The sequence below is a fragment of the Podarcis erhardii genome (genome assembly GCF_964252035.2).
Source record: "Podarcis erhardii genome assembly, chromosome: 15".
In the NCBI taxonomy this organism is placed as follows: domain Eukaryota; kingdom Metazoa; phylum Chordata; class Lepidosauria; order Squamata; family Lacertidae; genus Podarcis; species Podarcis erhardii.
The window spans coordinates 20,182,217-20,205,905 of record NC_138505.1 but is presented as its reverse complement, the minus strand read 5'-3'; the positions used below and the strand labels follow the sequence as shown (position 1 = coordinate 20,205,905).

The 23,689-nt window shown below is 46.9% G+C and overlaps 1 protein-coding gene and 1 long non-coding RNA gene across 4 annotated transcripts in view; one reads left to right on the top strand and one right to left on the bottom strand.

The window, feature by feature from the left end:
- Nucleotides 1-23,689, top strand: part of FBXW8 (F-box and WD repeat domain containing 8) — a 64,846-nt gene that overhangs the window by 6,794 nt on the left and 34,363 nt on the right. For all 3 annotated transcript variants that reach the window (XM_081841910.1, XM_081841911.1, XM_081841909.1), the window contains 2 exons: nucleotides 11,764-11,928; nucleotides 13,363-13,451. In XM_081841910.1, the coding sequence (XP_081698036.1) occupies nucleotides 11,764-11,928; nucleotides 13,363-13,451 (254 nt within the window). The remainder of the gene's footprint in view (nucleotides 1-11,763; nucleotides 11,929-13,362; nucleotides 13,452-23,689) is intronic.
- Nucleotides 1,046-5,768, bottom strand: LOC309330491. The gene is made up of 2 exons (XR_014151434.1): nucleotides 5,542-5,768; nucleotides 1,046-3,091 (listed from the first exon to the last, which is right to left on the bottom strand). It is a non-coding gene; the product is annotated as an uncharacterized lncRNA (long non-coding RNA).

Genomic DNA, 23,689 nt, shown 5'->3' with positions numbered 1-23,689 from the left:
AGCGGCTATTAGCGGCTTAGTGACTATTAACAGTTTAGCGGCTATTAATGGCTTAGCAGCTTTAAGAAAAAGGAAACAAACTCGCAAGAACTCGCAAGACGGTTCGTCTTGCGAAGCAAACCCATAGGGAAATTCGTCTTGCGGAACAACTCAAAAAACGGAAAACTCTTTCATCTTGCACATTTTTCGTCTTGCGAGGCATTCGTCTTGCGAGGTACCACTGTATACAGGTATTTCTTGACTTTGACATTTTTTAAGAATTTGGGTTGGGATAGATGACTACTTTATAAGCTCATCAAGGGGTCAGTGTATGTGGGCGGTATAGAAACCTCTGACTTCTGCACAGCTGAGATGTAGCCCAATGTACAGAGGTAAAAGTCCCATCTGCCGCTCCAGCCATTTTTGGTTCTGGCCCTCCTTACTTCTGTCATGTTTCCCCAAAGAGTTGCCAACAAGGGAGTGCTGAAAAAGCTCCCTCACTCTGGCTTGCATTAACAGCCTCTTCTGATCAGGAAATCATCTGGGTTTTTTATTGGAAGATTTTGACCCGTTTTTAACTCAGAGTGGTATGCTTTCACTGTAAAGAAAGTCCCGAGCAGAAGAAATGGAAAGGATTGAGCAGTTCGCATTGGGGACTTCTAAACAGGCAATAGAAGTTTATAGTGTAAGGGTTTTGTTGCGCCGGGTCATTCCTTTCTTTCAAATCACTCTGTTGTAACTCCTGCGATGGAGATTTTACACTGAAATTTTACCCCAAAGTTGTCCAGTCCAATTGCTTGGTGCAGTAAACTGGCCTTGACTCTTTTCTCCCACTTAAAAAAGTAAATATTAGGAACTGCTTTTATTATGCTCTCTTCTTGACATTAAGCAAATGGTGGGCCTCTGAAGCCATTCTTGAGAAGCAGTCCCAGGATATTTAGGAGGCAGCTGAGCAGCTGAGTTCTGTGCGCTTTACAAGGCTTTTGGAACAAGATGGATGGCCAAAGCTTTTAGTCAGCTTCTAAAGCGATCAAGTAAAAAGCAAAGCCATAAAAAATAAAGACCGTTTTCATTTTCCTCCCGGTGCTTTTGATTTTATTTTTTTGGCTGAATGATGGAAGACCTCTTCTGTTAAATGGAATGCCATGCTGCTTTTCACAGCTGTTGTTCTGTTAGCGTTTGTTATTACTATTATTACCATTATTGTGATTCTTATGGGCGGCAGGGCAGTTTGAGAGTCAGTGAGGTTGCATTGGCTAGTGTGGACCGGCATCATGAGCAACGCGAACTTGAAAAAAATGTTTTAAGTTGGGTAAGAATAAAAGACCTGGATACTTCTACATAAAATAGGAAAAGGAGATTTAAATTTAATTAATTTAACTTTAACGTTAAAAGATTAGAATGTTGACAATTCTAAAATTACTAAACTATGGCAACAAATTGATTTGTCTACTCAGGTCAAAGTCCTAATATGACCAGCAGATGATAATGAAATATGTCAAGGACCAGACATGTTTTGACCCAATGAATCATTTTCAGTGATCAGAAGGAAACTATTGTATACAACTTGGTCACAGAGAATTTGTCCACTGGGTTAGACTGTCTAAATGGTTTATACTAAGCTAGGTTATTGTTCCATCTAGCTTAGTATTGTCTACACTGACTGGCAGCGACTCTCCCAGATGCTGAGGATTGAACCTGGGACCTCCTGCATGCGAAGGAGATGCTCTGTCACTGAGCTGTAGCTCTTCCTCATGAAAGTATAAAAGCATTAAATGGCACTCTGCTCAAGCTTGCTCTGGTTCCCTTTTAGGATTCAGTTAATCACTAAAATAGCTACATATGTGAGATTATATAACACAAATTTCTTGCATATTTGTATTTAGCTCTTGGATATTCTGCTGGTAAGATTCGGTGGAAACCTGGGAAATAACTCACTGACAGCATTTGAAACTCCCATTGTTGTAGGCACATTTTGCGACAGGGAATTTCATCAGCACATGCAGTTTCTGAGCTCTAGGCACAGTACTGCACCTAAGATTTCAGATTAAAACTGCAGAGTGGAAAGAAAGGAGGACCTTTTTCTGCCCCCCACTTCCAGCTCCTCTCTGAAGTCTGGAGAAGAGACCCTTTTAAGAATATTAGGGAGGTGGGCAGGGGAAGGACCAGACCATGTGAAAAATGAACGTAAGATTTTAGCTGCAGTTCATTCATTTTCAGCTTTGTTTTTTTGTTATAAAAAAGTGCAACTAGACATTCCCTTGTTGCGCCCATACCTAGGTTTCAGCTGCCATTTAGCTCCTAGCTTTCATATATCAGTTTCTAACACTGCTCACAGATTTATTTATTTTTATATGAATAAGATGCTTTTGAGTGGCTCAGCTTAGCTTTCGGCAGACAGGCCTCCATATCAATAAAATCAAGGGCGAAATTGCTTTCTCTCTTTCTATCTCTTTTAGGTAGTGGGGGGAAGTCTTTTTTCCTTTTTCTGTTTAAAAAATCTTTTGGCATCCAGTTGCTCACCTGTACCCTTAACTCAAGCTGAGCTAGGAAGTTTGAGCTGGAGCCAAATGCTGTGTGTGTTTGCCTGTGCTTTAAATGGGAGCAGGAGGCTCGAGATGCTTTTTATTAGCGATTTCTTGCAGCTGTGCCTCGCTCAGCGAAGCTTTTACTAGGCTTGGCAGTGCCAGTTCCTGGTGCATTAATGGGGGTGCCTGGTCGTAGGGCCCCTCCTTGGAAAAACCCAGGTTTATAAGCCTAGTGGGGCTACAAGTAATCTGATTAAAATCACAGTGGGATAATATTTTTGTTATGCTTTTTCCCCTCCATGAGTGTTAAAAGGACCTCTTGGAACCCGAGAATCCACTTAAGAGCGTCTATGCTTTCTAAAGCAATGTTTTAACTTAGATTTGGCAGTGGTGCTGCAAATGCTTTCTACGTTGGCAAGCCTTGGCTTTTGTTTTCCACCCCTCTCTTCCTTACCTGTCTTCTTTCCTTCCTTGCTTCTTTCCTTCCCCACCCCATCCTCACTTTGAGCCTGGCAAAGCTTCATTGTGTTTACTTCTCTCTCTTGTTCAGAAGCCTCACCAATGTCAGCAGACACTTGCTTTAGCTAAAATGGAGAGAAGAGTTTAAGATGATTTATTGCTACTTCCATTTATAGACTGCTTTACTGCCTGAAATACCTCAAAGTGGTTTATGCACACGATGAGTATTTTTTTTTTTTAAAGTCAAGTGATTCGCATAGCAAAATACTCATACCATATGCAATCCATAACACAAAACGAATAAAATTGGAGAAAAGTACAAGGCAGTATAGTTATATAGTTCCAAACAACACAACATAAAATCGTTCATCCAGTCCCGCTTGCCATCCATGTCACACAACCACTGCAGCCATTCGCTACCTCAAACGTCACCTCTGTCTGCCACTCATACGTGAACCACTCATATTCAAGAATATTACTGTTGGCTATTTGCAGTATAGTAGCGCTGCAGAGAAGGGACGCAGGTGGCGCTGTGGGTAAAAGCCTCAGCGCCTAGGGCTTGCCGATCGAAAGGTTGGCGGTTCGAATCCCCGTGGCGGGGTGCGCTCCCGCTGCTCGGTCCCAGCACCTGCCAACCTAGCAGTTCGAAAGCACCCCCGGGTGCAAGTAGATAAATAGGGACCGCTTACTGGCGGGAAGGTAAACGGCGTTTCCATGTGCTGCGCTGGCTTGCCAGATGCAGCTTTGTCACGCTGGCCACGTGACCTGGAAGTGTCTCCGGACAGCGCTGGCCCCCGGCCTCTTGAGTGAGATGGGTGCACCAACCCCAGAGTCTGTCAAGACTGGCCCGCACGGGCAGGGGTACCTTTACCTTTACCTTAGCGCTGCAGAGAGCTTGCTGGGGAGACCATGCATTAAAAAGGGACTCAAAAATAACTTAAACAAGGTTTTAATTACAAAAACAAAAACTCCTCATACACTAACTACATCAACAACAAACCAGACCCAACCACCAACCCATCCCCCGGGGTAATGGGAGAGCTGGGTGCTGCTCCTTATATATTACACCCAATTGCTGACACAGCTTAATCAGTACAACTCAGCAGCACCTGCTATGTTTCACAGCTGTAAAGCTGGGCCTCGTTATTTTGCTCTGGCCCCTTAAAGACATACACATTGGGTGGAACAATGACGAACCTTTACATTTAAAGAAACCATTCAACAATTACAACCCACAGGCAAAGGTTCACAGCCAAATGTACACTCATAAGATGCATTCCTGATATCTGAAGCAGTACTGGACTCTGGGCGATCTCTTACTCCTCCCATCTCTCACCTGAGAGGAGCCCAGATCCCTAGTAGAGAAGGCTCTCTCTCCCTGGAGGGCATAGAGCTATTTCCATCTACTCCCAGAATTATAACATGCACGGAACTGCAAAATCTCAACATTTGATAAAGAAGCAATCAACTACAGTGGTACCTCGCAAGACGAATGCCTCGCAAGACGAAAGAGTTTTCCGTTTTTTGAGTCGTTCGGCAAGATGAATTTCCCTATGGGCTTGCTTCGCAAGACGAAACGTCTTGCGAGTTCTTGCAAGTTTTTTTCCTTTTTCTTAAAGCCGCTAATAGCCGCTAAGCCGCTAATAGCCGTGCAAAAACCCGCAAGACGAAGAGACTCGCGGAACGGATTAATTTCGTCTTGCGAGGCACCACTGTATGGTAGTTTTCTTTCCCTTTGCTAGAGCATTAACTCCTCCTGGCAGCTGTCTTTGCATGTATGCCAGTGTCAGGATTATTTTCTTATTATTCTTATTATTAATTTTTCTTCCTCTCCTCCTTCCTCCTCCTCCTCTTCATAATAATAAGAATTATTGCATTTATATCCCACATTTTTCTCCAAGGAACTCAAGGTGGTGGACATGGCATTCCACTTCCTCATTCAGCCCCCAAAACAACCCTGTGAGGAAGGTTTGACTGAGAGCCAGTGAGCAGACACTGATTTTAAAGAGAACAAGAAAGCGAGAGAAAAAAATCATTGTCACCAACTTCTGAGTGCATTGAAGACATTGTGGAGAAGGTTGGGACAACTGTAGGCATTTTTGGATGATATGGAATATCTAGAGCCATTTAAATCTGACTTTAGTCCGGGCCATGGGACCAAGTTGGTCTTGGTCACCCTGCCGGGGATGGCCTCTATTAACGGGACAAGCAGGGCTGATATTGGTCCTTCTCAAGCTTTCTGTGGCTATTTAATATTGTTGACTGCCATATCCTTCTGGACCAACTACGTGGGATGGGATTTGGGGGCCCTGTTACTTACATGACCTAGTCCAGAGAGCAGCATTGGGAGAGTGTGGTTTGGGGTTTTTTTGTTCTCTCGGTATTTATGCTATGGGGTGCCATAAGGCCGCTGTGATGTCTTGGGGTTTCTTATGGCACACAGAGAAAAGGAATTCATGGTAATAAATTTTCCTATTTCTTAAGTTTCCCCTGAAGAGATAACTCTCCCCTCTCCTTTTTTTCTGAAGACTATTCAGTCATTCAAGGAAGGGTCATAACCCATTGGTTTGAGCACCTGCTTTGGATGCTACAGATCCCAGGTTGAATCCTCATCACCTCCAGTAAGGACTAGGAATGTCCCCTTTCTGCAGCCCTTCAGAGCTGCTGCCAGTCATCGTTGGCCATGCTGAACTAGCTGGACCAACAGGTTCCTGTGAGCCGCTGAAGCCTGAAGCAGTCCAGCCCAGGCACATGGTGGGCAAAGTCCCAGTGATCAATGGGCCTATTGTTGAGTCATGTTAGTTATCCTTACCATCTCTGTGGGCCTTGAAGCTCAACCTGCCAGGGGAAGGCTACAGCTGGATATCGGTCTCCATGGATGGGCGCAGGGAAACCTACTAGGACAATCGACTCTGCAAAGAGAAGACTGTGCGCTTCTTGCATGTAGCGATGGGCAATTTCATCACCCTTGTTGGCAATTACATCACCCAGTTGCGCAGTTACATCACAGGAGAAGCAGCAGAGGAGGAGGAAGCTGTGGAACTGCGGGAACAGGAAGAGGAGCGGCTGCGGGAGTGGCGGCAAGTGGAGCGGGCGGAGCGGGAGTGGCTGCGGCTGGAGCTTGAGCGGGAGCAGCAGCGGCTGCTGGAGCAGCAGCGGCGGGTGTCGCAGCAGCAGCAGCGGGCGTTGCAGCAGCAGCGGGCATTGCAGCAGCGGCAAAGCCTGGCGCAGGAAGAGGAGCAGCGGCAGCAGGAGCTGGCACGGCAGCAGGAATTCCGCCGGAGGCTGAGCTCCCGGAGGAGCGACCCCGCTCAGGAGGAAGCGTTACGCCAGCGGCAATTGCAGATGGTGGCGCAGCACTGGGACCACTTGGAGGCCAAGGACTCGCGCCTGTTCGCCGCGCAAGAGCTGCATCGCCACTCATTGCAGAACCATCAGGATAATGCCAACCTGCGCGCGGATCGGCGGATGGAGCACGAGCAGCGCCGGCTGCGCCACAGCCTCGACGTTGCGCGCCAGGACACGGAGAGGTGGGTGGAGCGGGAGCAGCAGCGGGTGGAGGCGGCCCTCAGCAATCAGCAGCAGCTGGCTATGCTACACGATCCACATGGCTTCTATCAACCCTTCTAACTCAGCGATACACCACAAAGCATCGTCAGCTGGGGGTTGCATCCATGATATTCCTAGTCGTCCTGGGTGCTGCGATGGCTGCAGTTGCATTGAGGGTAGTGGAGACCGAATGGCCATTTGTATCACCCAGATGAGCAGCAGGCCATCGTGGAAAGAAGGAGATGATCACCACTGCTAATCAGAGGGTGCTTCTGGGAGAACCGCGATGCACATGTTGAAACTCCGTTGAGGAAGGAACTAACTCTCCGTGATACTGCCTTTTGGAACCTTACCTGATAGGACTTGGGACTGGGAATTCCTTGAGTCGGCACCCCTTTGAGACTGAATTAGAGGAGTGAAGCTCATGTGGCCCACCATTCCTTCTTGTCTTCTTCCCAGTGTTCTGCGCCCCTCCCGTCACTTGCCATGTATCCTGTGACCTCATAAAAGCACACGGAATGGGCACGACGTCCATTTATCCACCTTGGATGATGAGGATTTATTCATCGGCCGCTTCTTGGCCCCCCCAAGGCCCTCAAAAGTGGTGAACCCTTAAAGCAAAGTATACAATAAAGTACAATTAAACAAGCAAAGCAAAGTAAGCGATAGAATGCAGTGAAATGACATAGGTCAGCTGGCTAGCAAAACAGTGTAAGGCAGCACAGTGGAAGTGCAGAAAAGTTGGGCCTTCCCGAGCTGGAAGGCAAGTGTGACGTCAACAAGCATACATCCCTCATGCTTGAAAGCTAGTAGCACCCCAGGACAGGGGTCGCTAACAGAGCCAGTGTGGTGTTGTGGTTAAGAGTGGTCGACTCGTAATCTGGGGAACCGGGTTCGCTTCCCCGCTCCTCCACATGCAGCTGCTGGGTGACCTTGGGCTAGTCACACTTCTCTGAAGTCTCTCAGCCCCACTCACCTCACAGAGTGTTTGTTGTGGGGGAGGAAGGGAAAGGAGAATGATAGCTGCTTTGAGACTCCGTAGGGTAGTGATAAAGCGGGATATCAAATCCAAACTCTTCTCTTCTTCTGTGACATTCCAACACCCACCGGCTCAATCCAGCATGGCCAAAGGTCAGGGTTGAGAAGGAGTTTCAGGTTCCACAACCCCTGCCTTAAGATGTCCTCTGAGTGCCCAAAAGAATCTGAGCTTGGCTTAAAACAGTGGTTCCCAAAAATCCCAGCTCCCAGTGGGAGACCTGAAAATTGCTGGTTGCCTTGGCTTGCCCCACTGTGATTTTTCTGCATGTTGAAGCAATTGTAAGGCGCTGTGCTAGTTGCCGTGCGATTTTTAATCATACTTTTCTTGCTGTTTTTATTTTTTCTATTTTATTTTATTGCGTTAGAATTTGCCTTCTGCAGAATTCAGATTGTCAAACAGTAAAATGCAATGTAAGAAATATATTTGAATATAAGCCGTAATTTTAAAAATCCAATTAAAAACCAGTGTATTTAATGCAGACATGGCACAGCCCACCAAATTGAAGTTCATGGACCACGGTTTGGGACCATCTGCAACATCTGGCCTTCTCCATGAGAGATTGCATCATGATTTTGGGAGTGCTTCCCCCGTTTTACTTAGTTTTATGATTAGTGTCATGAACGGAGCCTTAAATGGCTCAGAATGTCAATACCTCAAGGACCCCATACGAATCGACCTGAACCCTGCAATCATCATTTGAGGCTGTTATTCATGTGCTCCCTCTAAAAGAGGTCCAGAGGGTAGCAGCATGATAGCAAGTCTTCTCGGTGGTGAGATTTCTTGCTGCATGTATCTGGGGCTCAGAGCAACTGGAACAAGCCCACATTAATCTCTGCTGCTGATGGAGAAGGGCCGTAGCTCAGTGGCAGAACATCTGCTTTGAATGTAGAAGACCCCAGGTTCAGTCCCCAGTATATCCAAGGTGGGGCTGGGAGGGAGCCTCGTCTGAAACCCTGGAGAGCCCCTGCCTGCCTGTGTTGACAGTGGTGAGCTAGATGGACCCATGGTCGGAATCTTAAGTACAGTGGTGCCCTGCAAGACGAATGCCTCGCAAGATGAAAAACCCGCTAGACGAAAGGGTTTTCCGTTTTGGAGGCGCTTCGCAAAACAAATTTCCTATGGGCTTGCTTCGCAAGACGAAAATGTCTTGCGAGTTTTTCCGACTTTTTTCCCCTTTCCCCCCTTTTTCTAAGCCGCTAAGCCGCTTATCTGCTTATCCGCTAAGCCGCTAAAAGCCGCTAAGCCGCTAATAGCGCTAATCCGATAAGCCGTCAATGGGCTTGCTTCGCAAGACGAAAAAACCGCTAGACGAAGAGAATCGCGGAACGGATTCTTTTCATCTTGCGAGGCACCACTGTATAAGGCAATTCTCTATCATCCTGAAAACCAGAGTAGGCAGAAACATGGCAGTAAAACTGGGCGATTTAAAACAGAAAAAACACACACATGGTGGAAAAACCATAAGGCAAATCAGCCTGTCGGGCGAAAGGCCTGTCTGAATCATATCTGTTTTTTTTTATTAAAAAAAGACATTTACTTGTTCTTTGGAAGGTTTCCAGAGAGGGTTAGATAAGGCCTGGTCTCAGAAAAGGAACTTCAAAGCACAGGAGCAGCCAGTGAGAAGTTATTCTCTGCTCCCCCCCTCCCAGGTGTGCATCATGTTCCTTAAACCCCGGGTAGCCACCATTCAGATATTTCTGGAGTGCAGCTCCCATGACCTCTGACCCCTGGCCATTTCGGCTGAGGCTGATGGGAACTGTAGTACAGAAAGACCTGGAGCGCGACACGCCAGCTGTCCCTAGATTAAATGCCCCCCCCCCCCGGTCTGATTCAGCAGAGCATTTGTGTTTTTCATATCTCTACAGCATGGATAGGCAAACTAAGGCCCAGGGGCCAGATCCGACCCAATCGCCTTTTAAATCCGGCCCGTGGACGGTCCGGGAATCTGTGTGTTTTTACAGGAGTAGAATGGTCCTTTTATTTAAAATGCATCTCTGGGTTATTAGTGGGGCATAGGAATTTGTTCATTCCCCCCCCCCAAAAAAAAAAATACAGTCCAGCCCCTCACAAGGTCTGAGGGACAGTGGACTGGCCCTCTGCTGAAAAAGTTTGCTGACCCCTGATCTACAGCATATGGCATGACAGAGAGAGAGAGAGAGAGAGAGAGAGAGAGAGAGAGAGCAGGCACTGAGCTGCAATTTAACTAAAGTGGCCGATAAGCCCACATGAAGGTTTATTCTGGGGGGAATAACAGCAGAGAGGAACAAAGGGACTTTATGCTGCCTTCTGTATAGACCTGCCTGAATGTTAAGGTGGAGGTGGGGTACTGTTCTTAGGTGACACATAGCAGGGCCTTCTCTGTGTTGGTATCCTGTTTATTGAAATCTCTCCCTTTGGAGGTGTGTCTGGCACCATCATTTTACTTATTTCAATCATTGGGCAGGATGCATCTCTTCACCCAGGTTTTGAGGAGCCAATGAATTATTTTAGAATGGGTTTTGTGCGTCCCCTCCCTTTCCCCCCTTTTTTGCGCTGTCATAATCTTTGTGCTCTAATTGTACTTTTAAGTCAAGAGTCCTCAACCTATTCAGACCAGTGACCCACCTTTAGGCCAAACATGCATTTGGGAATTCATTTTACACCGTATAGTTCTACTGCAGTAATGTTGCTGCTCTGCCCCCCTGGAGGGTCTCTACCCCACTGGCTGAGGACTGATGGTCAGGGTAGAAAAGGAATCGGAAGTGGAGGGAAAGGAGAGTAAGTTCATTTTCCAGTAGCATCAAGAGCTGCAATGAATAGGCGTTGGAAGGGTCAAGATCTACACAAAATCTTTATTGAACCACTTTTATTAAATCTGCCAGGACGATCAGGTGCATCTATCACTCTCAGTGTTGCCAAGCAAAACCCACCAAGAACTGACCCCAGACACTTTGTAATTTTCCTCTTTGGAGTTTGTGATATGACTACAACTTTTAAGATGTTAGTGCCCTTGTTACTCTGTGCTACTTTTATTTATTGTTTTCAATGGTACTAGACCCATCTGGACAACATGTTCCGTACACTTCTTATTTTGCTTCTTTAATTCTCGTCATTGATCAATAACGATTTGATTTGATGTGCTTTGGAAGGATTTCCAATAAATGACCTTGCACATTGGTACCAAAAGATTGTGGTGCGTTGCTTTGGTAGACAAACTCACACACTTGCTGGATGTGTTTGCCTCTGTATTCCCTTGTTTTACTGAGTATGCAGGAGTTAAGTGCACCTGACCACCCCTCGCCTGCAGCATATTCTCATTGGTGTTTTCAGTAAAAAACTTTTGGTTTGGGAGGGAGCAACAAGTCAGCCCAGAACCTGTAAGGAAGCTGCTTATTAATTTGAAACTGCCAGTAGACCAGTTTGTATTTACCTGTCTCTTCCATTCTTCCAATAGACTGTGGAATAGTGTATGATTTACCGTATTTTTCGCTCTATAGGACGCACTTTTTCCCCTCCAAAAATTAAGGGGAAATGTGTGTGCATCCTATAGAGTGAATGCAGGCTGCGCGGCTAAGCCCAAAGCCAGAACAGGGAGACGGAGCGCTGCCCTGCGGAGGCTTCAAAGGCTGCACTCCGGGGGCTTCAGGCAGCTATCTGCAAGCCTTTGGAGCACAGCAGGAGTTCCCGCTGCGCTACGAAGGCTTGCGGATAGCCGCCTGAAGCCGATCCCTCTTGCTCTCCTGGCTTTGCTTTGCTGGAGAGGCGCTGCGCAGCTTTCCCTCTCTGCGCAGCGCCCCTTCAGTGAAGCGGGAGAAGAAATGGAAGGGGCTCCGTTTCTCCTACTGCTTCACTGAAGGGGTGCTGCATATAGAGGGGGAGAATCCCCCCCGTTTTCCCCCTCCTATGGTCCGGTGCGTCCTATAAAGTGAAAAATACGGTATTTGTAACAATCCTTGAGTCCGCTTTCTAAGAACATAAGAAGTGCTTGCTGGATCAGGCCAATGGCCCTCCTACTCCATCATCCTGTTCTCACAGTGGCCAACCAGATGCTCGTAGGAAACCTGTAGGCAGGACCTGTAAGCATGACAGCAACTCTCCCCTCTCAGGTGGGGAAGAGAGACCATTATAACACAGCACAGCCAAGCTTCACTTTTAACTCCATGCATGAAGATGCTGCCAGCCTCCAACAAACGTACTGTCTGGAGCTGATACCTGTCTTGCTGCTTTTAGGTTAGCAAGCCCTGGAAGGTCCTTGCAGAAGACCAGCTCCTTTGGTTCCGGTTGTGCCAAAAAGAAGGTTACCTGCCCAACAGTCAAATATCTGATTCTCCTTTCTGGAAAAGGACCCTCCGGGAATGCCGGGAGAAGGAGCAGGTTTTAAGAACCAACTGGAAGGTAAACTCTGCGGGGGATTCTTCTTTTGGAATCCATTATGACTCTATTAGGCAGGGGTGGGGAACCTGTTTTAGCCTGAGGGTTGCATGCTTGTGACAGGCTGGGCCGGGGGCAGAAGTCAGCAGAGTGATGAATGGAAATTTTAACCTTGTATAATAAGCTAGTTCCTATAAAGCAAGAAAAGGGGGGCCACTCTTATGCTACCCTTATGCTATTCATATAATCAGTTATCAGTAATCAATATATTCATATATGCTCACATATAACAGGGCTTACAGTGAATTTTATAATCCATTTTAAATCAAAGGAAAGCTTTGCCTAAGCTAACTGCAAACTGCTTGGAACCGCAAGTCCAGAACTGACCTTTCACCTAGTAACATCCTGTACCCTGAAGGAAAGGGGAAGACATGAATCAGAGACACTGGTACAAAATCCCCCACAAATGCAGGCTAAAATAGTCCACAGAACAGGAAGGGCCAAACCACAAAACCTGGGGGAGGTAAGGCCAGGAGATTTCCTGAGTCTCATTTCCTTGTTCTGTCCGAACTAGGGAAAAGGTCAGACTGCGCATCATTTGTGCAGACAATGGAAAGCAGAAGTTAGGGAGTGAACTCTGCGCAAGGCTAGGAGCCTGGCAGATGCACGCTAATTGGTTATTCTTCGCTGGCGTCTGTGACTGTCTCATGACTGTCTCATGATCTGTGATTTGCTCAGGTATAAAGACCTCAGGATTTGTATGCTTCGGGGTCCCAGTCTTTTGGAAAAGATTCCAACTGGGTCCATTATTGCTCAGCAATAAAACCTCACCTTCTTTTTCTCCAAAAGCTGTGTCTGTCTGATCCTTGTTTCACTCTAAGTGGGTACCACTTTACTTTCACGTGCTACACCTACACACACACACACACACACACACACACACACACACAGGATCATACATCCCTTTCCATCCAGGCAAGCAAGAGGCATAATCAGAATTCAAGGATGCATTATTGCCAGGCTGGTAAGAGGTACGACTCGGGAGGGTGAGTGACCTAGGCAGAGGCATATGATGGGTATCAACTCTCAATGATTTCAGACAGAGAACTTTCATAGCCCTATCTGGAGGCACTGGGTGGCAAGCCTGGCATCTTTTGGACACAAAGCATGGGCCCTGCTATTGAGCCCTCCCCTGCATACAGGAACGCAGGAAGCTGCTTTCTATCAAGTCAGACCCTCAAACCATCTGCCTTAGTGTTGCTGGCTCTGACTGCCAGCAGCTCTCCACGGTTTCAGACCAGGAGCCTTTCCTAGCCTAACTTGGAGATGTTCGAGATTGAGCGTGGGGGCCTCCTGCATACACAGAGCTATGACCCTTCTGGTGATGGGGAAGCAGAATGGTTGGGATTGCTACATGGCTGATCAGGGCCAATGCCGCTCCCTTGTCTTCCTCTGCAGAACCGCATTGGCGCCGTGAGCCAGCTGCAGTACGAACTTGGGAAAGTTCTGTGCGATGTGCATTCTTGCGACGGGGTGGTCATTGCCGGGTAAGTACATGGTAGTTGGCATCCTGAGAGTTCTGTTTTGCGGACTGAACACTTCTCCTCCCACCAGCAGCCTCGCTGGATGTTGCGTGGCCAATGCAGTAGGCTGTATCCAATGTAGCTGTGAGTAAAAGTCGCTTAGCTGTATGCTTATTGCGCTGGTAGAAGGTTGTTGCACAAGGGAAAATGCGCATGCCTATTCAGAGATTGTTGGGCTGCAAGCATCAGCTGTTGCTCAACAAGCTTATGCCTAAACAGCTGTTGTGTAGATTCCTTTGTTGGCCAGCCTTTAAATTCTGCCATCCGCTGGAGCAAAGGTTCTTGTGCTGAGGGTCCGAGAATGTTGAGTGTTGCCTAGAAGAATTGAATTGACAGCCTAATTGAGGTTCTCAGCAGAGGAGAATTTTTTCAGGCACAGTTGCATGTCAGGCCAAAGGAGTACAACAGGTTCAACAGAGAATGTTGGATACAGCCCATAGTGACCTCCTGGTGTTGCCAGACTATATGTCTCATCATCCATGACATTTGGGGCTGATGGGAGTTGTAGACCAAATATCTGGGGGACTAAAGGTTTCCCATCCTTGCTTTAAGACTATAAAGTTTTATAAACTCTCAAACACAGCTCTACAAAGTAGCCATCTTCTGGGCTCAACCTGCTATCACAATCAATCATTTTTTGCTCTGTGTGTGTTTGCATCCAGTCTTTCTGGCCAGTTACACAGATCTTACAAACTTAATCAGAATAGTATCCATAATTCAGATAATTTGCTAGCAACACAAAGGTATCACATCTCTTCTACTGTCGATTTGCTACATGTCTTAGAAGTGGCAGCCAAAAAAAATTATCTGGTTTTTTTTCCTTGTAAGATTTTCCTTGTTTGTTGTAATGGGCTAACATGACTACATCTCTGAAAATTCCAAGATGTAATACATGGGTAGGCAAACTAAGGCCCGGGGGCTGGATCCGTCCCAACCACCTTCTAAATCTGGCCTGTGGATGGTCCGGGAATCAGCGTGTTTTTACATGAGTAGAATGTGTCCTTTTATTTAAAATGCATCTCTGGGTTATTTGTGGGGCATAGGAATTTGTTCATATTTTTTTCCAAAATATAGTCCAGCCCACCACAAGGTCTGAGGGACAGTGAACCGGCCCCCTGCTGAAAAAGTTTGCTGACCCCTGATGTAATACATTCAAAATAAATTCTGAAAATCCAGATATTTGTGTGTGTGTATGTGTGTGTGTGTGTGTGTGTGTGAGAGAGAGAGAGAGAGAGAGAGACCATAAAACTTGATCACCAAAAGCCAGCTGATTTCAAAACCTTGGTCTTGGCTTCAGGAAAATGTTCCATACATTGACAGTGGCATATCTAAGCAGCTCATGGGATCTCCAAAGAGAAACAAATGGTTAAGTATCCATGCAGGTCCTAATATCCACAGCTTTTGATTAAGCATACTGGTATTTCAAGGAGATGAATCACTTAAGAGGTTTCTCTGTTAAACTTGGGGATTCCAGTAGAAACCCTGGAGGGAGACTTGTCTGCTTGCCTGCCTGTTTGTTTGTTTTATTTAGAGCATTTGTGCACCATACTTCAGCTCCCAGAGTGGCATAAATACTATCAGTTAAAAATAATAATAGGCAGTCTCCAGTCTCAGGTTTATGGTTTTAAAGAAACCCTAAAAATGACATAAGGGGAAGGAAGGGAAGAGGGGAAAAGCAAACTTGGGCATGTTAGGTATTTGCATGATGGGTCACCAAACACACATCTTGGCTAAGAAGAGAGCAAGCCAGTTTTGTCCTGTTAGGTTAAGACATGAAATCCACTATCCTCTTTTCAGAGTGGCTACCCAGGACCTGAGCACACAAGCACTATTACCCCATGCCCCTATGGTTTCTACCAGCTGGAATTCAGAAGCATTAATAACAGTGGAGGCAAAGTATAGCTCTTGTGGCCATCAATACCCTTATCTTCCATGAGTTAGTCCAGTCCTCTTTTAAAGCCATCCAAGTTGGTGGCAATCGCTGCCTCTCCTGTGGGGGCGAGTTCCAGAGTTTTAGCACTGCTCTTCATGAAGAAGTCATGAGCTGGGCTGCAGCTGGAGCTCTTAAGGGAGCTGAACACTGGTCCTTATGGGAGAGAAGTTGACAGGACAGCAGAGGCGACAGAATGGGAAATGGGAGCCTGAATCTGTGCTTCAGAAAGTTACTGTCTAAGTAACTAAGTATGCTAGAGCTGAAAGCATTGATTGATCCACAGATTGGGTGTGTGTGTTTTTTTTAATTGAAGATGGTCTCTGTAAAACAGTGCCTGTTGCTGATGTTACTTACTTGGGGTTTAGTCACTTATTTGCCTAAAAGGGGGCTTAGAAATTTGAAACCTCTCAAAACACTTATTTTTTCCAGAACTGGCTGCTCAAGGGGGTGTTGGGGAGGTGAACTCATTTAGCTCAGTGGAATTTGAGATTTTCTTTTTTTAACCCCCCCCCTCCCCTGCCAAGAGCCTCAGCTCGTCATTGGATTAAGAGCCTGACTGATGTATCCCCAAACCATAAAACTGAATCTGTTATTTAACAGAGATAAAACTTATTATTGTGGCTTTTAGCTGAAATGCTGTTGGGGGGGGGGGAAGAGGCAATGACAGTAGTTAAAAGCTAAACTCTGCTTGATACCCTTTCTTCATGCCTTGGAACGGGGTTTGTACTGGAGTGCTGAATGTCTCCCCTGGGCTGCATTTTCTGAACCACCCGAGAGAGATTTGTCCACTCCCACAACGGCACATCGTTTCTATTTATCACCACAATTGCTTTATCTGCAATGCAGAGTTGAAAAGGTTTATTAACGCAGGTCTTTTAATGCCCTGAGCCTTATTAATTCTGATCCTACGGTTTAAAAGGGGGGGGTGGCTTTGAGAATGATTGTCCCAGGTTAATCAGTAATCTTACCTTGACCTAGACTGGAGTATATAGATCAGGTAGAATCCCTCTCTCCCTCTCCCCCCTCCCCCCTCCCCTCTCTCCTCACCCCCTCCCAGCACGCCCCCCCCCCCCCGACTTTCCACCCTCCCAGTCTTTCAGAAGCCACCAAGCGGGCGCTCAGTAGAAGTGGTGATGTCATACGAACTGTGAAATTGGCTCAGCCCTGCCATAAATCAATGTATGGTATTTTACAGCAACGCTTCGTTTTAATGATACATTTTTGTAGAGTAGGATTAGAGTCAATTGTCTGTATAAAATAAATATATATCTCCTGCTCCATTAATGCCAGATTCTTTGAGTGGCGGAGACGAAGGCAGCTTGAACTGAATTCAGAGAGTAGTTCTTTCCTCCGCTTTTCTTTTTCTTTCTTTTTCAGGATGAAATGTTGAGAATTGATTGCCTCCCACTAATAGCTAAGTCGGTATTGACTGTGCCCCTTCAAAGGTCTTAATTTTTGCAACCCCCCCCCTTTTGAAACGTGGCTTTAGATTGCAGCTGGTGCGAGGCCTCGTTCAGGTATCTTTGGCAGAGGGGCTCGTGACATTTTGAGGACCCCAGGGAGGCGGATGTTTGCGCAGATTCGGTCTAGCTGGAGAGCTGCTGATATCTGAAAAGACCATTTTGGAAGCAGCCATGCCACACGGCAGTTCAGCCACTGCTTTCCCTCTGTGAGATCCAGACATTTTGCAAGCTTTTTTGGAGGGGTCTAATCTAACACCACCCGAAGCAGCATCCACTGTGGTTTCTCTCTCCCCCCCCCTTTTTGGGGTAGGGGACATAAAATCAAGATTAGATATGGTCATCATAAGACCAGTTCTTTTCTGAAAAGCAGAGTAAACTTTTGGTGCTGGCCACTGTTGGAAGCATCATGCCTCTGAATAGCAGTTCCTGTGAATCATCATTGGTGAAAGCGCTGTCTCACTCAGGTCTTGCATGCCACAGTTCTGGCAGGTCTTAATATCTTGACTGAAACTAGAACCCTTCTCACCTTTATCTTAGAAGAGCCAATGTAGTATAGGGGTTGAAGTGTCAGACTAACACCTGGGAGAGACCAGAGTTCCTATTCCCAATCGGCCATGAAGCCCACTGGGTGCCCTTGGAGTGTAACCTACCTCACAGGGCTGTAGTGGGAATTAATTGGGATGGGGAAGAACAACTTTTAGAAGACACCTGAAGGCAGCCCTGTATCAGGAGGTTTTTAATGCTTGATGTTTTTATTATGTTTTTAGATATGCTGTAAGATGCCCAGAGTGACTTAGATGGGTAGGGTATAAATGAAGAAGTTGTTGTTGTTGCTGTTGTTGTTCATGTGTGCATTCCTGACTTGCTTGGAGAAAAATGTGGGGTGTAAATGCACTACAGAAGCAAGGGCTTTTGCGGTCCTCCCTGAGCCAGTATTGAAGCACACAAATCTAGCTTCCTAAGAAAAAGAGCCTGCCAGATCAGGCCAGTGGTCCATCTATTCCAGCATCCTTTTCTCACAGTGGCCAACCAGATGCCTCAGTGGGAAGCCTGCAAGCAGGGCACAAGAGCACTCTCCATCCCTGTGGGTTTCCATCAACTGGTATTCGGAAGCATTCCTGCCCCCCATCAAGGAGGCAGAGCAATAGCCATCATGGCTAATAGCCATTGGTAACCTTCTCCTCCAAGAATTTGACCAGTCCTCTTTTAAAGCCTTCCCAGTTGGTGGCCATCACTTCTTCCTGTGGGAGAGAGTTCCATAGTTTAACAATGCACTGTTTGAAGGCCTTCATGTTTCTGGCTGTGGCCAGTTGCATTTCTCTGGGAAGGATACAAGTAGAGTGCGAAGGAAACAGCCCCCGTGCTTTCCCCTTCTCCTGGTCCCCAGCCATGACCCAGAAGTAGTAATGTAGGAAAGCTGCCTTCTCTCTGGCCAGACTCTTTATCTACCCATCTGCATTCAACACTTTCTATCTCTCTCCATGCAGTCCCTTTGCACCTCTGTGTCCCCATGTGTCCCCATGAGAGAGAAAAGCCCAGCAGGGAGGCACGGCCCAACCATAGAGGCTCAACCATTTAAATGCCATCCCTACACTGCTCTAGGCACACAAACTTAGTGGTTGCATCATTGTCAGCCTAACCAAAGAGTGCAGAGCCCAGAACGGTATAGCTTGGCTGTGTGTCCCTAACTGCTTGCCTTCCTGCCAGCTCTTCTGTTGCAATGGCACAAAGGTGTGCTTTTTTGTGAGGGCCTTCCCTTAGAGAAGGAAGCTGGGTTTTAGAAGGAGACTGACTTTTGTCCGTCTGTCCGTCCCCTCTCCAGTCCCCTCCACCACAGGTTGTCTGAAACAGAAGAAATGATAACCTAATCAACAGGGCTAAATTTAGAGCGCCGCTGTGGGAGTCGAGGCCCCCAAGGTGTCTTACGCATGTTAGCTGCCTTGACGCCCACTGAAACCATGTACAGCAATCAGCCTGAGCCTCAATTTATCCAGTAAGAGATGCATAGAAAAAACTGGTCTTACCAGAAGCAGGCTCTCTCTCTTTTTTTGAAGGAAACTTTCCTGTTCCGTGGTGTGTTCTGGCTATTCCTAATGAGCATGTGAATTTATAAAGCAAAGTACTGGTCCTGCTAACCCCTAGGGAGGGTGCAGGAACTGTGGCCTTCTGAGTATTGTTGGACTACAAAACCCATCAGCCCTGGCCGCTGGCCATACAGGCTGAGAGAGGCAGCCACTGGCCCAAAGTCTCCTAGTGGGCTTCATGGCCAAATGGGGATTTGAACCCTGGTCTCTTCCAGGTCCCAGTATGGCGCTCTAACCACTACACAACACTGGCCACATATTCATGGTACAAACATTTGAAATCAATGGGCTTAAGTTAGTCACAGTGATTAATTTCACTGGGTTCGCTATGAGTACATCTTAACTAGCCACAGCCCATAGCATCTAACAGTTCTTATATATTGGTTGACTTAACGTCAATAAAAACCAACCAAAGAATTAGAGAGAAGGATGAAGATGACTGGGGAAGGGGATGCATTTCCCCCCCACCCCACCGGCTAGAGATTAGGGGAGTTGAAAACAGATCGATAGTCTCCAAGCCAGCTACTCATTTCTCTAATCTGGAATTGTTCCTTAAGGCAGAAGAGAATTTAGACTCCAGAATGCGATTCATAGAGGAACAACTTGAACTCCCCATCTGCAGATACTTGGTATTCTTTTTGTTTAAACAAAAAATCTGCTGTATGCTAATTGTCTACAGCACCAAGTGTCCTTGAGAAGTCTGCATTTTGCAGTGCCATCTTAGCGGCTTTTTTTGTAAGCCTGGAAAGAAGAAGAGGGAGGGGAGAGGGAGAGGGAGAGGGAGAGAAAGAAAGAGGTCTTTGCATTGTTTTGAAACCGGAGGCCCACGTGTCACAGGCTCCTGTCGCTTTAAGCTGCGCATCTGAGACACGCAGCCATAGAAAAGGCTGGTTGTATCCAGCATTGATTAGGGGTGAGGTAACCGCAAACATCGCAGCCTCCAAATGAAAAGGAATCCAAGGTCTGACCCAGAAAACAAGCATCGTAACCGCCGCAGCGCAAAGTGCTATTGATAAACACGCGCTTGCCAGATTGAGTTCTCTGATGTCAGGCCATAAGCACGGGGCTCTTTAGAAAGGCGAGTGACGAGAGAGCAGGCGCTCTCGGCCCCACAGCTCAAGTGCCTATCAATCAATCTCCTCGGATGACTGAATGGGAAGAGAGGTGAAATTGAAGGGTTCGCCCCCCCCCATAGAGGAGATGAAGCCATCTTAAGGGGGCTGTTTTCTTCCACTTCCACCTGGCGAACGGTGTGTTCCATGCTAGCGTTGCCACCTATCAGTGTGGCACAGTGGTTAGAGTGTCATACTAGGACCTGGGAGACCAGGGTTCGAATCCCCCACTCAGCCATGAAGCTCACTGGGTGACTTTGAGCCGGTCGCTGTCCCCTCCCCCCCCCCCCGCAACCTACCTCACAGGGTATTAAATGAGGACGGAGTGACCTACATACACTGCCTTGAGTTCCTTGGAGAAAAACGAGGGATATCAATGCAATAAATATAAGTATCTTCTTGTTAATTCAGTAAAAGTACAGTATATTTGAAATTTGAAACCGAGGGATCTACCAGGTTCGCAGATCACATTATTTATTTGCATCCCACCTTTCAAGGTGGCGTACATCGTTCTCCTGCTCCCATCCCCCACCCTTCCTGTGAGATGAGTTATGCTGAGAGGGAATGACTGGTCCCAAGGTCACCCAGTAACCTTCATGGCTGAGTGGGAGATTTGAACTCTGGTCTCTCAGGTCCTAGATAGGCATCTTAACCGCTGCACCACATTGGCTCTCATTAAATCAAAATGTCAGCCTAAGTATAGAGTAGGGTAAGCTGGAGATCTCTGGCTCATGGGCAAGACTCAGTCTGCCAGACCTCTCCATTCGGCATGCAGAATCACCCCCCTCCCCAAACCAGGTGCCTCTGCCCCACACCTGATGTCAGGTGTATGGCAGGTAGAGATGCATCCTCAGGAAGCCCACACTTCAGCTGAACCCAGCAGAAAGCAGGATGGACCTCCTAAGAGTGACCTGATGCACGTGAAGTTCAATCCTGCTTAGTTTCCTCTGGGAATGGCCTGGTGTGCCTGAACCTTGCAGGACTGAGTTCCTACTCATTTGCACCCTGCAGAAAGCAGGATCAGAACATTAGAAGAGCCCGCTGGATCAGGCCAATGGCCCATCTAGTCCAGCATCCTGTTCTTACAGTGGCCAACGTGATGCTTGTGGGAAACCTGCAAGCAGGGCATGATCACAAGAGCCTTCTCCCCTCCCATGGTTTCCAGAAAATGGTACAGTGGTACCTTGGTTCTCAAATGTCTTGGTACTCAAACAACCTGGAACCCAAACACAGCAAACCAGGAAGTACAGTGGTGCCTCGCAAGACGAAATTAATCCGTTCCGTGAGGCTCTTCATATAGCGGTTTTTTCGTCTTGTGAAGCAACCCCATTGACAGTTTAGCAGATTAGCGCTATTAGCGGTTTAGCGGCTTTTAGCGGATCAGCTGATAAGCAGCTTAGGGCTTAGGAAAAGGGGGGGAGGGGAAAAAACCCGCAGGAACTTGCAAGACATTTCGTCTTGTGAAGCAAGCCCATAGGGAAATTCGTTTTGCGAAGCGCCTCCAAAACGGAAAACCCTTTCGTCTAGTGGGTTTTCCGTCTTGCGAGGCGTTCGTCTTGCGGGGCACCACTGTAAGTGTTCCGGTGTACAAACTTTGTTTGAAAGCCGAACGTGCTCCGTTTTGAGTGTTACGCCTCCGTTTTCAGTGTTATGCTGAGGTCTGTCTGTTTTTGCCATTTATTTTGTGTTTTTGCGGCTCTTTTTGTTTTGTTTTGGTGGCTGTGTGGAACCCAGTTCAGCTACTAATTGATTGATTGTGTGACTGCAGTACATTGTTTATTGCTTTCATTTTATGGATCACTGGTCTCGTTGGATAGTAAAATTCATGTTAAATTGCTGTTTTAGGGGTTGCTTTTAAAAGTCTGGAATGGATTAATCCATTTTGCATTACTTTCTATGGGAAAGCGTGCCTTGGTTTTGGAACGCTTTGGTTTTGGAACGGACTTCCGGAACGGATTAAGTTTGAGAACCAAGGTACCACTGTATTCAGAAGCACTACTGTCCCTGACTGCAGAGGCAGAGAATAGCCGCTGTGGCTAGTAGCCAACCATAGCCCTCTCCTCTGTGAATTTGTCCAATCCTCTTTTAAAGCCGTCTAAGTTGGTGGCTGTCCCTGCCTCCTGTGGGGGTGAGTTCCATAGTTTAACTCTGCGCTGCATGAAGAAGTACTTTCTTTTATCTGTCAGGATTGAACTCCCTGCCCAGCAGCTTCCAGAGTCTTGGAAGGTTCCTGAGCAGTGTCTGCACAGCTGCAGAACCCATGCATGCCTGTGACTATGCAGAGATAACAAAAAACACATCATAATTATAATAAATCAGTTCTAAAATTTAAGCAGATGGAAGAATCCCTCTTGGAAGAGCAACAAAGAGTGCTGAGATGCCTTAAATCAAGGGTTGGGGACAGTTTTCAACTTGAGAGCCACATTCCCTCATTGTTAACTTTCCAAGGGCCTCGTACCCATGGAGGGTGGGAAGGCCTTATTCATTTTTTCAGCCTCCCTCCAGAATGTGCTCACCTATGAAGCCCAACGGCAGAAATTTTGAGTTTATGAGCTGTTGGATATTAGGTTTTCTAGGTGTGCAGTGACCAGCCTCCTGTCTCTTTCTTTCCAATCAACCAGGAACCAGCTAGACTTCTCAGTTTTGACTAGTTTAGAATGTCTCCCACTCTTTCATCAGTAAGATATTTCTTCTTCTTCAAAAGATAGCTGTTTGCCAGCAGTGGTGCTACGGACGATCCTCTTATTGACGGCTTATTTTGGGGTGTGTTTGTCAGCTTTGCGTGGCGTATCTTGCAGTTGTACTTTGCACAAACACTAATTAGACAGCCATCAACACTAGGGGCCAAAGGCTTACTAACAATGCAACAGTGATAGCCGAGTCTTAATTGGCTGAGTATAATTGCCATTAGGCAATGATAAGGACATCTGGGGCTCTGGAGAGAGATTGATTTTGGCTTGGCAACTCGAGCTTTCTGCAGCTTTCCAATTTTTATTTTTATTTATTTATTTATTTATTTTTTCTCCGGGAAGTTGCCACTTCGTTGGGATAACACCCAGCTCCGTTCTGCCTCTTGCAGAGTCAGCCTGGCTGAAGCACCTCCTTTGTTTGGTTCTCATTCGCGCCTCAGTCTCTGCCAGCAGGCTCGAGAAACTGGATGCATAAGAAGCCGAGCCAGGGGTCTTCAACGCGGTGCCTGCGGGCGCTAGCGTGCTCACCAGCACCCCCTGTGGCTCCTGCAAAAGGTCTCCGTAAACATCCCCTCAAACATCCACAATTCATGAGCAGCTCTCTGCTGTTGCTGCTCAGTTCCTGCTTTCACTGGCTCTGCCTCACAAGCCAATATGTCACGGCAGCCATTTTGTGATGTGTGACGGCGCCCCCCCCCCACGCATGGCAGCCATTTTGTGACTGGCTCCTACAGCCCTTTATCAAAATTCCAAATGTGCCCACTGGCCTCAAAACAGTTGGCGACCCCTGAGTTATAGCATGTCACTAAATATGGGCCAAGCATACCTCTTCACGAGAGACCGATGATGGCACTTCCTGGCATTTCTTCTTCAGTTGCCACGTGGTTGGTGGGGATTTTGATGAGCTTCTCCTCCCCACT